The sequence below is a fragment of the Lathamus discolor genome, chromosome 20 (genome assembly GCF_037157495.1).
Source record: "Lathamus discolor isolate bLatDis1 chromosome 20, bLatDis1.hap1, whole genome shotgun sequence".
NCBI classification, from domain to species: domain Eukaryota; kingdom Metazoa; phylum Chordata; class Aves; order Psittaciformes; family Psittacidae; genus Lathamus; species Lathamus discolor.
The window spans coordinates 4,247,812-4,264,156 of record NC_088903.1 but is presented as its reverse complement, the minus strand read 5'-3'; the positions used below and the strand labels follow the sequence as shown (position 1 = coordinate 4,264,156).

At 57.5% G+C, this 16,345-nt stretch overlaps 2 protein-coding genes and 1 gene segment (V, D, J or C); all 3 read left to right on the top strand.

Annotated features, from left to right (window-relative positions):
• The first annotated feature begins 6,689 nt into the window (after positions 1 to 6,689).
• On the top strand, positions 6,690 to 8,104 carry LOC136024297 (uncharacterized). The gene is made up of 2 exons (XM_065699513.1): positions 6,690 to 6,777; positions 7,446 to 8,104. The coding sequence occupies exons 1-2, from the start codon at positions 6,726 to 6,728 to the stop codon at positions 8,102 to 8,104; spliced, it is 711 nt and encodes a 236-aa protein (XP_065555585.1). The 5' UTR covers positions 6,690 to 6,725.
• A 2,095-nt stretch (positions 8,105 to 10,199) lies between these two features.
• On the top strand, positions 10,200 to 11,635 carry LOC136024296 (uncharacterized). The gene is made up of 2 exons (XM_065699512.1): positions 10,200 to 10,323; positions 10,974 to 11,635. Exons 1-2 carry the CDS (start codon positions 10,272 to 10,274, stop codon positions 11,633 to 11,635), a joined length of 714 nt encoding a protein of 237 aa, XP_065555584.1. The 5' UTR covers positions 10,200 to 10,271.
• A 2,471-nt stretch (positions 11,636 to 14,106) lies between these two features.
• LOC136024295 (probable non-functional immunoglobulin lambda variable 1-50) lies at positions 14,107 to 15,480 on the top strand. The segment is given in 2 exon segments: positions 14,107 to 14,263; positions 14,912 to 15,480. Coding segments are annotated over 2 exon segments (621 nt in total).
• Positions 15,481 to 16,345: the final 865 nt, after the last annotated feature.

Sequence of the window (16,345 nt, the reverse complement as noted above, 5' to 3'; positions counted from 1 at the left end):
TGCCAGGCAAGGGGCAGGGAGCGTTCAGCAGCTGGGTTTGTATCCATTCCTTGTTTGCTTCCTGAAGCCTTTCCCTGCAGAGCTGCTGACCTTTCCTTCCTTGCAGGCACCATGGGGCAGATCACTGTCACCCAGCAAGAAGGACAAGTCACGGTAAAGGAGAGAGAGACCTTTGAAACAACTTGCACATACCAGACATCCTACTTTCGAGGCTTGGCTTGGTACCAGCAAAAGCAAGACCAAGCCCCACAGCTCATCTCGTATCAGGCACTTGCTGGCTCCAAGCAGAGTGGCCGTTTCACCGCTGTGCTGAACACCACAGGGAAGTACAGCCTCCTGAAGCTGCAGGAGGTCGAGGTCTCCGACAGCGGCTTGTACCTCTGTGCTGGGCAAGACACCCTGGTGCAGGCAGCGGCCCCAGCTGTGCAATAACGCAGGAAGAGAAGGTCCCTCAGCTCTCAACTGACAGCACTGCTTCCCCTGCCCCCAGAACTCTGCACAGCAAGATCCTCTTTCTGACAGGGGCCAGGCCCAGTGGCACTGGACATGGCTGAGCCTGACCACAGGGCGGAGCCTGCTGGGAATCATGGTGCCAGGGGCTTGCTCTCCACCCTGCACAACCAAAGCAGTAAATTCCTGGGAGCCCAGAACTCATTAGGTACATCAAGCACCTGACACCTATACAGAGGTCCTAAGTGCGCATTTGGATTGAAATCAGTGGGATCCTTTGCTTAAATCAGTAAATAAACGGGGTTTGAGTCAAGCCATCAGATTATGCTCACATCTGGAGCCAGTTCAAGTGCAAAGTCTTGTGTCTGAGGGCCAGAGAGAACCACACTCAACAGCCCCGACTGTCAAAGACCCCAGAGCTTTCCATGTCTGAAACCAGTAAGCCAAGACACCAGCATGCAAATGAACCTTACACCCAAGGCCCTGGGCTCCTCATGCTCTCGACAAGGGATCTGGGAGGGAATCTATGATCAACCATAGCTCTTAAACAGGGAGAGGTGTCGTAGAGGTGAGCACTTCTGGCAGCAAGGGCCTATGTGTCCTGGACAGGTCAGACTTGCAGCAGGTTACAGTAGGGAAAGAGGGAATTTCTGTTACCCCTTCTGGCAGATTAAACACATGCTGGTGCTTTATAATTTAGAACATTAAAAAAATAATATATTGGACAGAGCTCCACCATCAGCTGTTCTACAAGGACTCTGCAAAGATGAGTTAGGACCCGATTCCTTATGGACACTGGCAGTAGCACCAATAAGGGGAGCGTTTGCATGGGGCACCTCGGTGTTGCTGAACCGGTGGTCGCCTTAAGCTGGTGGACAAGATGTGTTAGAGAGACCCTTCTGTTGAGTCACAAGGTTCAGAAAAGACCCCTTTGCTTTCCAGCTGATGCTCAGATGTTAGAGGGCCTGGGCGCACCTGCATCCAGTCTTGGTCTTAGACTTGGTCAACGGTTTATGTCTAAAGGATTGTGGAGTGCCTGTCCTTCTTGTCCATTCTCGTCCTGCATTCCAACACTGTCAAATTACAAGGAGGCGTTCCTCAAACCCTTTATATTTCACCAGCCTAACAGTGTCCCAGGAGCGACGAGACCCTTGTGCCCCACCAGCCTGTCCATTCACTGGACAGTCAGCAGCCCGCAGGCTGATTCATCTGATATATTCAGGGATCACCAAGAGCACCACAAATCCCTGAGTTCAAACACTCAAGTCTCCGGAGACTCGCACAAATCAGAGCAGCTGAACTTTGCAATTGTACAAAGCACAAGTTTGTGCACGTGCCTCCAAGCTGCAGCAGGCTGCGAGGACAGCGCTCCCTGCTTAGGGGAAGCCCTGTCCCAGGAGACCCCCTTGTGCCCGCGCAGAGCCGCTGAGCACCCTCAGGCCGGGTCAGAGCCCGAGCGGAGCCGGCGCAGGACCCAGCCCCGGGGCGGAGCTGGCGGCGGGGAGGGGACGAGAGAAGGGGCGGAGGGGGCGGAGAGGAGGTGCCGCGGCCACAGCCGGGAGCCGGGAGCCGGGGCTGGCGGCGGGCAGCGAGGCGCGGGCGCCGGAGCGGCGGGATGCGGCGGTGCCGGGCGGCGGCGCTGGCGGGGCTGGCCGCGGTGCTCCTGGGTGCGCGGGGCTGGCGGCGGTGGCGGGGGCCGCTTTGTGCCCGGGCTGCTCCGCGGGGAGCCCAGCGCCAGCCTCTCCCGCTCATTCCACGCCTCCTTCCCCCTCCCTGCCCCTCTGCCACCCCTCGTCCCCCTTTGCAAACCCCCCGAGTCCCCTCTTCCTACTCGCCCTAGTTCTCCACTACGTCTCCCATTTCTCCCCTTCCTTCACAGCTTTGGGCGCAAGTTTGATTTCCTGCACTCCGCAGTTATTCCCTACATCTTCTCACCCCCTTCTGCATTCAGTATGTATTCTCCTTCGGATTTCAGCCCTCCATCCTTCACTGTAGCACGCTCAACTGTCCCGTCCCCTCTCTCTCCCTCCATCCCTGCACGCACGCACCTGACTTTCATCCTCTCTCTCCGTGTGTCCATTTCAAATTCCCACCCATGCCGGGATCACTCTTGATCCCTGTTGATGGGCACCTGTCTCCATCTGTACCGGTCCGGCTGTCTCACTGCTTCTCTTGCTAACCCTTTGTGAGAACATCGGATCTCGGTGATCTCTGACAACGTTTGTTCTTTCCTTCTCCTGCTTCGGCAGCAGCTGTGGGCAGAGCCCAGGTGCAGCAGGACCCGTGGGCAGAGACCACCGAGGGCACCGGCATCAGAATCAACTGCTCACACCCCAACATAGGGCTTTACGAGTTCATCCACTGGTACCGTCAGCTCCCGGGCCGAGGCCCCGCATTCCTCGCGAGCGTTCATAAAGGCTCCAAAGAGCTGCTGGACCCGGCGGGGCGGCTCTCGGTGGCGGCAGATCGCCGGTCCAGCGTCCTGTGGCTCGCCCGGCCCCGGCGCCGGGACGTGGCGGTGTACTACTGCGCGCAGCAAGCACGGAGGGGCGAGCCGGGGCTGCGGCCGGGCAAAAACCGCTGCGGGCGGGGCCGGGCGTGCGTGTCGGGGGGGGGGGGTGTGAGACAGCGGCGGCCGGGCCCCCAGGCGGCGCTCCAGGCCCCTTTGGTGCCCTTGTCAGGGCTCAGCACCTCTTGTCTGGGCTCAGCACCTCTTGTCTGGGCTCAGCACCTCTTCTCATCGGTGGCTGCTGCGGGTCCGTGCTCCTGGGCGCAGCAAAGGGCCCCGCTCGGGACGCGTTCGGCAGGGAGGGGGGGGCGAGTCGGGTTCTTCCCAAAAGGCTCTTTTTGGTTCTCTAGGACGGGCTCGGAGCCTTCTGGCGAACGTGGCATGCACTGTGTCCCCCGTAAAGGCCTGCCAGCAGCACATTCCCCAGAAGGAAACGCACTTGCACACTGACAACACACATACTTGCTTGCTCACCTGCAAATACGTGTTCGCAGACCTGCAGAACAGGCACACAGAAATGCACTTGTTCACACACACTAGCGGACACTCCCTGTCCCGTGTGCAGTTGCAAATGCATACATAAAGGCACACACAGAGGCACAAATACACCCTCAGGCACAGGCAGGCACAGGAGGAAGCACAGCCTCACCCCATACGCTGAGCATCAGGACCCCACTGGCCAGCTCCCTGCCTCTGTGCCCCGACAACTTTAGGCAAGTCCTTGCGAGCCCACTGCTAAGAAGGTAAATGAGGCACTCGCCATTGCTGGTGGATTTCGTGTCAGCAGAGAGCTTTGGGGCTTCTGTGGGTTGGGCAGAAGTAGTTCAACTGATCGTGTTCTCAATACAGGAAAAAGAGAGGGTCTGTTGAGGTCCAAGCTGCAGGGTCTTTTTGGACATTCAGCCTGTTCATACAAAATGTGTGTGCGTGAGAGGCAAAATCAAAGCTGGACACCATGCCTATTGCAGCAGGTCTGGGTATTCACTTTACAAGTAAAATAATCCCAAAGTCAGACAAGAGCAAGGCCACCCCGATGGTTGCCATAAGGTGGCTGTGGAGGTCTCAGACCCGTTCCAGAAAAGGGTTTGAGGGTGGTGGGAGAGGACACAGGCATCACGTAAGGAGGGACTCTCAGTGGAATGGCAGAAGGTGGAGTCCGCAGAAGCAAGATGTGTCATTACTGGAGGAGAGAAGACCACAGCACAGGCATTTCAGCTGTGCTAAGCAGCAGCATTTTCTCCTCCCCGTTTCATTCGTTGTTCCCCTTGCAGAGTCATTTCCGACAGCTCTGCTCTCTCGGGGCTCTTGGTGGGCACTTGTGGGTTTCTGAGTCTCTCTCACACATGCAGGAAGCTTGGTCTCAGCATGCTCCTTGGGTACCTCATCCTTGCTGCCTTCCTGAGGAAACCGCTGGGTAAGCATTGGCTTTGACTGATGGGATGATTCCTCTTCTTCACAAAGACCCTCACCCCCTCAACAGTTCTTTGCAGGGAACTGCTCTCGATAGGCAAATGTTAGAAACATCAGCTCACATGGGTGGTTTTGCACATTCTTGCTCAAAATGCTGATATAGCTGACAGAAAAAGATGAGACAGAGAAGAAACATCTCCTCCCTGATCAGCTTAGAGCCTGACTTCTTTTTCTCTTGTCAACTCTCCATCTCCCTCTGCTCTCGCTGCTGAACTGCCCCTCACGCTGCTGGAGGTGTCCTGGAGCCAGCACAGGAGAGCAAGGCACTATTAGGCAGCTGTTCCCTGAAGACTGCAGGCAGAAGGAGAATGGAGACCAAAGACGTGCCTGAAAGCACAGCTCTCCTCTGGGGTATCCCTCTGGGGGGTATTGGCATTTTTGTGCTGTAGGATCCACACCGAGCTGAGGTCTCACCTCCTGTCACAAGACATTGTGTTGCTGTTCCCATCAATGCGGCTTAGCTGGAGAAAAGGCACAGGGACCTTTCTCACCAGTACTTTGAAGCCGCTTTTGGTTTGCATTTCAAAGCGCTTTCCAGCATAGTCATAGATTTATAGAATCACAGAATGGTTTGGGTTGGAAAGGACCTTGAGATCATCTACTTCCAACCCCCATGCCACGGGGATGCCTCACAATAGACTGGTTGCCCGAGCCTGTGTTCACCCTGGATTTGAACACTGTGAGGGGTGGAGAATGTCTCACTCCTTGGCAACCCTTTCCATTCCTGCTTTCTTCCAGGCACCATGGGGCAGATCACTATCACCCAGCAAGAAGAAGTTACAGTAAAGGAGAAAGAAACCTTCCAGACCACCTGCACTTACCAGAGTGCTGACTTTTATGGCTTAGCTTGGTACCAGCAGAAGAAAGACCAAGCCCCACAGCTCATCTTGTATCAGGCACTTGCTGGGCTCCAGGCAGAGTGGCCGTTTCACCGCTGTGCTGAACACCACAGGGAAGTACAGCCTCTGAAGCTGCAGGAGGTCGAGGTCTCCGACAGCGGCTTGTACCTCTGTGCTGGCAAGACACCCTGGTGCAGGCAGCTGCCCCAGCTGTGCAATAACACAGACACACAACAAAACCACACACAACAGCCCGACTGTCAAAGACCCAGAGCTTTCCATGTCTGAAACCAGTAAGCCAAAGACACCAGCATGCAAATGAACCTTACACCCAAGGCCCTGGGCTCCTGATGGTCTCCTCAGGGGAGCTGGGGGGATCAATGATCATCCGCAGTTCCTAAACAGGGAGAGGTGTCAGAGATGACCTCCTCTAGCAGAAATGGACTGTGTGTCCTGGACATGCCAGATTTGCAGCAGCCTACAGCAGGGAAATTTCTGTACCCATTCAGGGGCAGATTAAACACAGGCTGGTGCTTTATTAAATAAATAACATAAATATTGGAAAGAGCTCCACCATCATGAACCATTCTACAAGAGTGTACAAAGATGTGTTAGGAGCCGATTCCTTACGGACACTGGCACTAGCACCAATAATGGGAGCGTTTGCATGGGGCACCTCGGTGTTGCTGAACCGTGGTCGCCTTAAGCTGGTGGACAAGATGTGTTAGAGAGACCCTTCTGTTGAGTCACAAGGTTCAGAAAAGACCCCTTTGCTTTCCAGCTGATGCTCAGATGTTAGAGGGGCTGGGTGCACATACTTCCAATCTGGTCTTAGACTTGGTCAACGGTTTATGTCTAAAGGATTGTGGAGTGCCTGTCCTTCTTGTCCATTCTCGTCCTGCATTCCAACACTGTCAAATTACAAGGGCGGGGGGGCGTTCCTCGAACCCTTTATATTTCACCAGCCTAACAGTGTCCAGGAGCGACGAGACCCTTATGCCCCACCAGCCTGTCCATTCACTGGACAGTCAGCAGCCCGCAGGCTGATTCATCTGATATATTCAGGGATCACCAAGAGCACCACAAATCCCTGAGTTCAAACACTCAAGTCTCCGGAGACTCGCACAAATCAGAGCAGCTGAACTTTTCAATGTACAAAGCACAAGTTTGCGCACGTGCCTCCAAGCTGCAGCAGGCTGCGAGGACAGCGCTCCCTGCTTAGGGGAAGCCCTGTCCCAGGAGACCCCTTGTGCCCGCGCAGAGCCGCTGAGCACCCTCAGGCCGGGTCAGAGCCCGAGCGGAGCCGGCGCAGGACCCAGCCCCGGGGCGGAGCTGGCGGCGGGGAGGGGACGAGAGAAGGGGCGGAGGGGGCGGAGAGGAGGTGCCGCGGCCACAGCCGGGAGCCCGGGAGCCGGGGCTGGCGGCGGGCAGCGAGGCGCGGGCGCCGGAGCGGCGGGATGCGGCGGTGCCGGGCGGCGGCGCTGGCGGGGCTGGCCGCGGTGCTCCTGGGTGCGCGGGGCTGGCGGCGGTGGCGGGGGCCGCTTTGTGCCCGGGCTGCTCCGCGGGGAGCCCAGCGCCAGCCTCTCCCGCTCATTCCACGCCTCCTTCCCCCTCCCTGCCCCTCTGCCACCCCCTCGTCCCCCTTTGCAAACCCCCCGAGTCCCCTCTTCCTACTCGCCCCGTTTTTCCACTGCCTCTGTCGCTGCGAACCTGCTTACACGTACGCCTGCTTTTCCATGCACCATCTCCTTCCCCTCTGCACTCAGCGCTGCTTACTGCCCTGAATACAGCCCTCTGCCCTGAGCTGCAGCACTCTCCTGATCTGCTCTTTATCCATTCATCCCGTCAGTTTGTGACACATCTCTCCCTGCATCTGCCATCCCCAGCTCTTCTTACCCAGCTCTTCTTCCTGCCCTGAGACCCCTCTCTCGTTACTCCCTCTGCTTCCTTTGCTTCTGGAGGCACAAGTTTGATTTCCTGCATTCCACGGTTACACTCTGCATCCACGCAACCCCTGTTCATCAACATTTATTCTCCATCCCTGTTCATGAGTACATGTCCGCATCTGTTCCTGTCCGGCTCTGTCTCTCTGCCACTCTCGGTAACCCTCTCTCTGGGAAAATCGAATTTCGGTGATCTCTGACAACGTTTGTTCTTTCCTTCTGCTGTGCCAGCAGCAGCTGTGGGCAGAGCCCAGATGCAGCAGGACCCGTGGGCAGAGACCAGCGAGGGCACCGGCATCAGAATCAACTGCTCACACCCCAACATAGGGATTAACGTGTTCATCCACTGGTACCGTCAGCTCCCGGGCCGAGGCCCCGCATTCCTCGTGAGCGCTCATAAGGGCTCCAAAGAGCTGCTGGACCCGGCGGGGCGGCTCTCGGTGGCGGCAGATCGCCGGTCCAGCGTCCTGTGGCTCGCCCGGCCCCGGCGCCGGGACGCGGCGGTGTACTACTGCGCGCAGCAAGCACGGAGGGGCGAGCCGGGGCTGCGGCCGGGCAAAAACCGCTGCGGGCGGGGCCGGGCGTGCGTGTCGGGGGGCGGGGGGCAGCGGCGGCCGGGCCCGCGAGGCGGCGCTGCTGCTCCGCCCGCTACCGGCATCGGGCCCGTCGAGGCCCCCCCTTTCGTGCCCCAGCGCATTCCCCGGACGCGGCTCCGGAGCCAGAGCCCCTGGGCTGCTGCACGGCAGTGCTCATCTGCTGGCCTGGGGCGTCTGGGGCAGAGGCGTTGTTCCCAGGCAGCTGAGGAAAAACGCTTCCCCGCTTCTTCCTTTGCTCCCCGAACAAAGTCGTTTCCGGCACCTCTGTTGTCTCGGGGCTCGGAGGTGGTTTTCTGACTCTCAGCAAACACGCAGGTTGATCTCAGCATGCAGCTCGGATGTCTCATCCTCACTGTTTTCTTGGGGCAACTGCTCGGTAAGTCCTGCCCTTCTATAAGCACATGCCTCTTCTTCTTCCTTTTGCCAGCCTTATCAGGATCATGCCAAGAACTACTACTGAATAGCAGGAGAAAGCTGGGAAGCGTTACCTCACATTTGTGGTTTTGCACCAGTTCTCTCAAGATGCTCTTCCTATTGATGAGAGGAGAGATATCTCATGCCTCTGCTCCTGCTTTTCTCTCCCCTGTAATCCATCTCTCTGTGCCTCTCTTCCTATTCACTTGCTGTCACCATAGAAGATCACATCTGGCTCTGCACTCCCACTTTTCTGCCTTCCCAACACAACGTATCAGATCTTGTCCAAGATGCCCCAGGGATTTTGCACTTCTCACATTAATAGGGTGTTCCATTCTGCCCAAAATTGCTCTTCCTATTTGCATCTCCAGGCATCTGTTTTCCCGCCTGGCAAGGGGCAGGGAGCGTTCAGCAGCTGGGTTTCTATCCATTCCTTGCTTGCTTCCTGAAGCCTTTCCCTGCAGAGCTGCTGACCTTTCCTTCCTTGCAGGCACCATGGGGCAGATCACTGTCACCCAGCAAGAAGGACAAGTCACGGTAAAGGAGAGAGAGACCTTTGAAACAACTTGCACATACCAGACGTCCTTTTCTCCATCTTTGGCTTGGTACCAGCAAAAGCAAGACCAAGCCCCACAGCTCATCTTATATCAGGCACTTGCTGGCTCCAAGCAGAGTGGCCGTTTCACCACTGTGCTGAACACCACAGGGAAGTACAGCCTCCTGAAGCTGCAGGAGGTCGAGGTCTCCGACAGCGGCTTGTACCTCTGTGCTGGGCAAGACACCCTGGTGCAGGCAGCTGCCCCAGCTGTGCAATAACACAAACACACAACAAAACCACACACAACAGCCCCGACTGTCAAAGACCCCAGAGCTTTCCATGTCTGAAACCAGTAAGCCAAGACACCAGCACGCAAATGAACCTTACACCCAAGGCCCTGGGCTCCTGATGGTCTCCTCAGGGGAGCCGGGGGGATCAATGATCATCCGCAGTTCCTAAACAGGGAGAGGTGTCAGAGGTCACCTCCTCTAGCAGAAATGGACTGTGTGTCCTGGACATGCCAGATTTGCAGCAGCCTACAGCAGGGAAATTTCTGTTACCCATTCAGGCAGATTAAACACAGGCTGGTGCTTTATTAAATAAATAACATAAATATTGGAAAGAGCTCCACCATCATGAACCATTCTACAAGAGTGTACAAAGATGTGTTAGGAGCCGATTCCTTATGGACATTGGCACTAGCACCAATAATGGGAGCGTTTGCATGGGGCACCTCGGTGTTGCTGAACCGGTGGTCGCCTTAAGCTGGTGGACAAGATGTGTTAGAGAGACCCTTCTGTTGAGTCACAAGGTTCAGAAAAGACCCCTTTGCTTTCCAGCTGATCCCCAGATGTTAGAGGGGCTGGGTGCACCTGCATCCAGTCTTGGTCTTTGACTTGGTCAACGGTTTATGTCTAAAGGATTGTGGAGTGCCTGTCCTTCTTGTCCATTCTCGTCCTGCATTCCAACACTGTCAAATTACAAGGAGGCGTTCCTCGAACCCTTTATATTTCACCAGCCTAACAGTGTCCCAGGAGCGACGAGACCCTTATGCCCCACCAGCCTGTCCATTCACTGGACAGTCAGCAGCCCGCAGGCTGATTCATCTGATATATTCAGGGATCACCAAGAGCACCACAAATCCCTGAGTTCAAACACTCAAGTCTCCGGAGACTCGCACAAATCAGAGCAGCTGAACTTTTCAATTGTACAAAGCACAAGTTTGCGCACGTGCCTCCAAGCTGCAGCAGGCTGCGAGGACAGCGCTCCCTGCTTAGGGGAAGCCCTGTCCCAGGAGACCCCCTTGTGCCCGCGCAGAGCCGCTGAGCACCCTCAGGCCGGGTCAGAGCCCGAGCGGAGCCGGCGCAGGACCCAGCCCCGGGGCGGAGCTGGCGGCGGGGAGGGGACGAGAGAAGGGGCGGAGGGGGCGGAGAGGAGGTGCCGCGGCCACAGCCGGGAGCCGGGAGCCGGGGCTGGCGGCGGGCAGCGAGGCGCGGGCGCCGGAGCGGCGGGATGCGGCGGTGCCGGGCGGCGGCGCTGGCGGGGCTGGCCGCGGTGCTCCTGGGTGCGCGGGGCTGGCGGCGGTGGCGGGGGCCGCTTTGTGCCCGGGCTGCTCCGCGGGGAGCCCAGCGCCAGCCTCTCCCGCTCATTCCACGCCTCCTTCCCCCTCCCTGCCTCTCTGCCACCCCTCGTCCCCCTTTGCAAACCCCCCGAGTCCCCTCTTCCTACTCGCCCCGTTTTTCCACTGCCTCTGTCGCTGCGAACCTGCTTACACGTACGCCTGCTTTTCCATGCACCATCTCCTTCCCCTCTGCACTCAGCGCTGCTTACTGCCCTGAATACAGCCCTCTGCCCTGAGCTGCAGCACTCTCCTGATCTGCTCTTTATCCATTCTCCCCGTCAGTTTATGGCACAACTCTCCCTGCATCTGCCATCCCCAGCTCTTCTTCCTGCTCTGAGACCCCTCTCTCGTTACTCCCTCTGCTTCCTTTGCTTCTGGAGGCACAAGTTTGATTTCCTGCATTCCACGGTTACACTCTGCATCCACGCAACCCCTGTTCATTAACATTTATTCTCCATCCCTGTTCTTGGGCACGTGTCCCCATCTGTTCCTGTCCGGCTCTGTCTCTCTGCCACTCTCGGTAACCCTCTCTCTGGGAAAATCGGATCTCGGTGATCTCTGACAACGTTTGTTCTTTCCTTCTGCTGTGCCAGCAGCAGCTGTGGGCAGAGCCCAGATGCAGCAGGACCCGTTGGCAGAGACCACCGAGGGCACCGGCATCAGAATCAACTGCTCACACCCCAACTTACCACGTATCGCCTTCATCCACTGGTACCGTCAGCTCCCGGGCCGAGGCCCCGCATTCCTCGTGAGCGCTCTTCAAGGCTCCAAAGAGCTGCTGGACCCGGCGGGGCGGCTCTCGGTGGCGGCAGATCGCCGGTCCAGCGTCCTGTGGCTCGCCCGGCCCCGGCGCCGGGACGCGGCGGTGTACTACTGCGCGCAGCAAGCACGGAGGGGCGAGCCGGGGCTGCGGCCGGGCAAAAACCGCTGCGGGCGGGGCCGGGCGTGCGTGTCGGGGGGCGGGGGGCAGCGGCGGCCGGGCCCGCGAGGCGGCGCTGCTGCTCCGCCCGCTACCGGCATCGGGCCCGTCGAGGCCCCCCCTTTCGTGCCCCAGCGCATTCCCCGGACGCGGCTCCGGAGCCAGAGCCCCTGGGCTGCTGCACGGCAGTGCTCATCTGCTGGCCTGGGGCGTCTGGGGCAGAGGCGTTGTTCCCAGGCAGCTGAGGAAAAACGCTTCCCCGCTTCTTCCTTTGCTCCCCGAACAAAGTCGTTTCCGGCACCTCTGTTGTCTCGGGGCTCGGAGGTGGTTTTCTGACTCTCAGCAAACACGCAGGTTGATCTCAGCATGCAGCTCGGATGTCTCATCCTCACTGTTTTCTTGGGGCAACTGCTCGGTAAGTCCTGCCCTTCTATAAGCACATGCCTCTTCTTCTCCCTTTTGCCAGCCTTATCAGGATCATGCCAAGAACGACTACTGAATAGCAGGAGAAAGCTGGGAAGCGTTACCTCACATTTGTGGTTTTGCACCAGTTCTCTCCAGATGCCTTTCCTATTGGAAACGAGAGGAGAGATGTCTCATGCCTCTCCTCCTGCTTTTCTCTCCCCTGTAATCCATCTCTCTGTCCCTATCTCTTCCTATTCACTTGCAGTCACCATAGAAGATCACATCTGGCTCTGCACTCCCACATTTCTTCCTTTCCAACACAACGCAGCAGATCTTGTCCAGGATGCCCCAGGGACTTTGCAATTTTCATCTCACTAATAGGGTGTCCCATTCTTCCATAAACTGCTCTTCGTATTTGCGTCCTCTGGCTTCTGTGTTTTCCTGCCAGGCAAGGGGCAGGGAGCGTTCAGCAGCTGGGTTTGTATCCATTCCTTGTTTGCTTCCTGAAGCCTTTCCCTGCAGAGCTGCTGACCTTTCCTTCCTTGCAGGCACCATGGGGCAGATCACTGTCACCCAGCAAGAAGGACAAGTCACGGTAAAGGAGAGAGAGACCTTTGAAACAACTTGCACATACCAGACATCCTACTTTCGAGGCTTGGCTTGGTACCAGCAAAAGCAAGACCAAGCCCCACAGCTCATCTCGTATCAGGCACTTGCTGGCTCCAAGCAGAGTGGCCGTTTCACCGCTGTGCTGAACACCACAGGGAAGTACAGCCTCCTGAAGCTGCAGGAGGTCGAGGTCTCCGACAGCGGCTTGTACCTCTGTGCTGGGCAAGACACCCTGGTGCAGGCAGCGGCCCCAGCTGTGCAATAACGCAGGAAGAGAAGGTCCCTCAGCTCTCAACTGACAGCACTGCTTCCCCTGCCCCCAGAACTCTGCACAGCAAGATCCTCTTTCTGACAGGGGCCAGGCCCAGTGGCACTGGACATGGCTGAGCCTGACCACAGGGCGGAGCCTGCTGGGAATCATGGTGCCAGGGGCTTGCTCTCCACCCTGCACAACCAAAGCAGTAAATTCCTGGGAGCCCAGAACTCATTAGGTACATCAAGCACCTGACACCTATACAGAGGTCCTAAGTGCGCATTTGGATTGAAATCAGTGGGATCCTTTGCTTAAATCAGTAAATAAACGGGGTTTGAGTCAAGCCATCAGATTATGCTCACATCTGGAGCCAGTTCAAGTGCAAAGTCTTGTGTCTGAGGGCCAGAGAGAACCACACTCAACAGCCCCGACTGTCAAAGACCCCAGAGCTTTCCATGTCTGAAACCAGTAAGCCAAGACACCAGCATGCAAATGAACCTTACACCCAAGGCCCTGGGCTCCTCATGCTCTCGACAAGGGATCTGGGAGGGAATCTATGATCAACCATAGCTCTTAAACAGGGAGAGGTGTCGTAGAGGTGAGCACTTCTGGCAGCAAGGGCCTATGTGTCCTGGACAGGTCAGACTTGCAGCAGGTTACAGTAGGGAAAGAGGGAATTTCTGTTACCCCTTCTGGCAGATTAAACACATGCTGGTGCTTTATAATTTAGAACATTAAAAAAATAATATATTGGACAGAGCTCCACCATCAGCTGTTCTACAAGGACTCTGCAAAGATGAGTTAGGACCCGATTCCTTATGGACACTGGCAGTAGCACCAATAAGGGGAGCGTTTGCATGGGGCACCTCGGTGTTGCTGAACCGGTGGTCGCCTTAAGCTGGTGGACAAGATGTGTTAGAGAGACCCTTCTGTTGAGTCACAAGGTTCAGAAAAGACCCCTTTGCTTTCCAGCTGATGCTCAGATGTTAGAGGGCCTGGGCGCACCTGCATCCAGTCTTGGTCTTAGACTTGGTCAACGGTTTATGTCTAAAGGATTGTGGAGTGCCTGTCCTTCTTGTCCATTCTCGTCCTGCATTCCAACACTGTCAAATTACAAGGAGGCGTTCCTCAAACCCTTTATATTTCACCAGCCTAACAGTGTCCCAGGAGCGACGAGACCCTTGTGCCCCACCAGCCTGTCCATTCACTGGACAGTCAGCAGCCCGCAGGCTGATTCATCTGATATATTCAGGGATCACCAAGAGCACCACAAATCCCTGAGTTCAAACACTCAAGTCTCCGGAGACTCGCACAAATCAGAGCAGCTGAACTTTGCAATTGTACAAAGCACAAGTTTGTGCACGTGCCTCCAAGCTGCAGCAGGCTGCGAGGACAGCGCTCCCTGCTTAGGGGAAGCCCTGTCCCAGGAGACCCCCTTGTGCCCGCGCAGAGCCGCTGAGCACCCTCAGGCCGGGTCAGAGCCCGAGCGGAGCCGGCGCAGGACCCAGCCCCGGGGCGGAGCTGGCGGCGGGGAGGGGACGAGAGAAGGGGCGGAGGGGGCGGAGAGGAGGTGCCGCGGCCACAGCCGGGAGCCGGGAGCCGGGGCTGGCGGCGGGCAGCGAGGCGCGGGCGCCGGAGCGGCGGGATGCGGCGGTGCCGGGCGGCGGCGCTGGCGGGGCTGGCCGCGGTGCTCCTGGGTGCGCGGGGCTGGCGGCGGTGGCGGGGGCCGCTTTGTGCCCGGGCTGCTCCGCGGGGAGCCCAGCGCCAGCCTCTCCCGCTCATTCCACGCCTCCTTCCCCCTCCCTGCCCCTCTGCCACCCCTCGTCCCCCTTTGCAACCCCCCCGAGTCCCCTCTTCCTACTCGCCCCGTTTTTCCACTGCCTCTGTCGCTGCGAACCTGCTTACACGTACGCCTGCTTTTCCATGCACCATCTCCTTCCCCTCTGCACTCAGCGCTGCTTACTGCCCTGAATACAGCCCTCTGCCCTGAGCTGCAACACACAGCTGCTCTTTATCCATTCACCCCGTCAGTTTGTAACACATCTCTCCCTGCATCTGCCATCCCCAGCTCTTCTTCCTGCTCTGAGACCCCTCTCTCGTTACTCCCTCTGCTTCCTTTGCTTCTGGAGGCACAAGTTTGATTTCCTGCATTCCTCGGTTACACTCTGCATCCACGCAACCCCTGTTCATTAAGATTTATTCTCCATCCCTGTTCTTGGGCACGTGTCCCCATCTGTTCCTGTCCGGCTCTGTCTCTCTGCCACTCTCGGTAACCCTCTCTCTGGGAAAATCGAATTTCGGTGATCTCTGACAACGTTTGTTCTTTCCTTCTGCTGTGCCAGCAGCAGCTGTGGGCAGAGCCCAGATGCAGCAGGACCCGTGGGCAGAGACCACCGAGGGCACCGGCATCAGAATCAACTGCTCACACCCCAACATAGGGATTAACGAGTTCATCCACTGGTACCGTCAGCTCCCGGGCCGAGGCCCCGCATTCCTCGCGAGCGTTCATAAAGGCTCCAAAGAGCTGCAGGACCCGGCGGGGCGGCTCTCGGTGGCGGCAGATCGCCGGTCCAGCGTCCTGTGGCTCGCCCGGCCCCGGCGCCGGGACGCGGCGGTGTACTACTGCGCGCAGCAAGCACGGAGGGGCGAGCCGGGGCTGCGGCCGGGCAAAAACCGCTGCGGGCGGGGCCGGGGGTGTGTGTCGGGGGGCGGCGAGACAGCGGCGGCCGGGCCCGCGAGGCGGCGCTGCTGCTCCGCCCGCTACCGGCATCGGGCCCGTCGAGGCCCCCCCTTTCGTGCCCCAGCGCATTCCCCGGACGCGGCTCCGGAGCCAGAGCCCCTGGGCTGCTGCACGGCAGTGCTCATCTGCTGGCCTGGGGCGTCTGGGGGAGAGGCGTTGTTCCCAGGCAGCTGAGGAAAAACGCTTCCCCGCTTCTTCCTTTGCTCCCCGAACAAAGTCGTTTCCGGCACCTCTGTTGTCTCGGGGCTCGGAGGTGGTTTTCTGACTCCCAGCAAACACGCAGGTTGATCTCAGCATGCAGCTCGGATGTCTCATCCTCACTGTTTTCTTGGGGCAACTGCTCGGTAAGTCCTGCCCTTCTGTAAGCACATGCCTCTTCTTCTCCCTTTTGCCAGCCTTATCAGGATCATGCCAAGAACGACTACTGAATAGCAGGAGAAAGCTGGGAAGCGTTACCTCACATTTGTGGTTTTGCACCAGTTCTCTCCAGATGCCTTTCCTATTGGAAACGAGAGGAGAGATGTCTCATGCCTCTGCTCCTGCTTTTCTCTCCCCTTTAATCCATCTCTCTGTCCCTATCTCTTCCTATTCACTTGCAGTCACCATAGAAGATCACATCCGGCTCTGCACTCAGATCTTGTCCAAGATGCCCCAGGGATTTTGCACTTCTCACATTAATAGGGTGTCTCATTCTGCCCAAAATTGCTCTTCCTATTTGCATCCCCAGGCATCAGTTTTTTCCCACCTGGCAAGGAGCAGGGAGCGTTCAGCAGCTGGGCTTCTATCCATTCCTTCTTTGCTTCCTGAATCCTTTCCCTGCAGAACTGCTGACCTTTCCTTCCTTGCAGGCACCATGGGGCAGATCACTGTCACCCAGCAAGAAGGACAAGTCACGGTAAAGGAGAGAGAGACCTTTGAAACAACTTGCACATACCAGACATCCTACTTTCGAGGCTTGGCTTGGTACCAGCAAAAGCAAGACCAAGCCCCACAGCTCATCTCGTATCAGGCACTTGCTGGCTCCAAGCAGAGTGGCCGT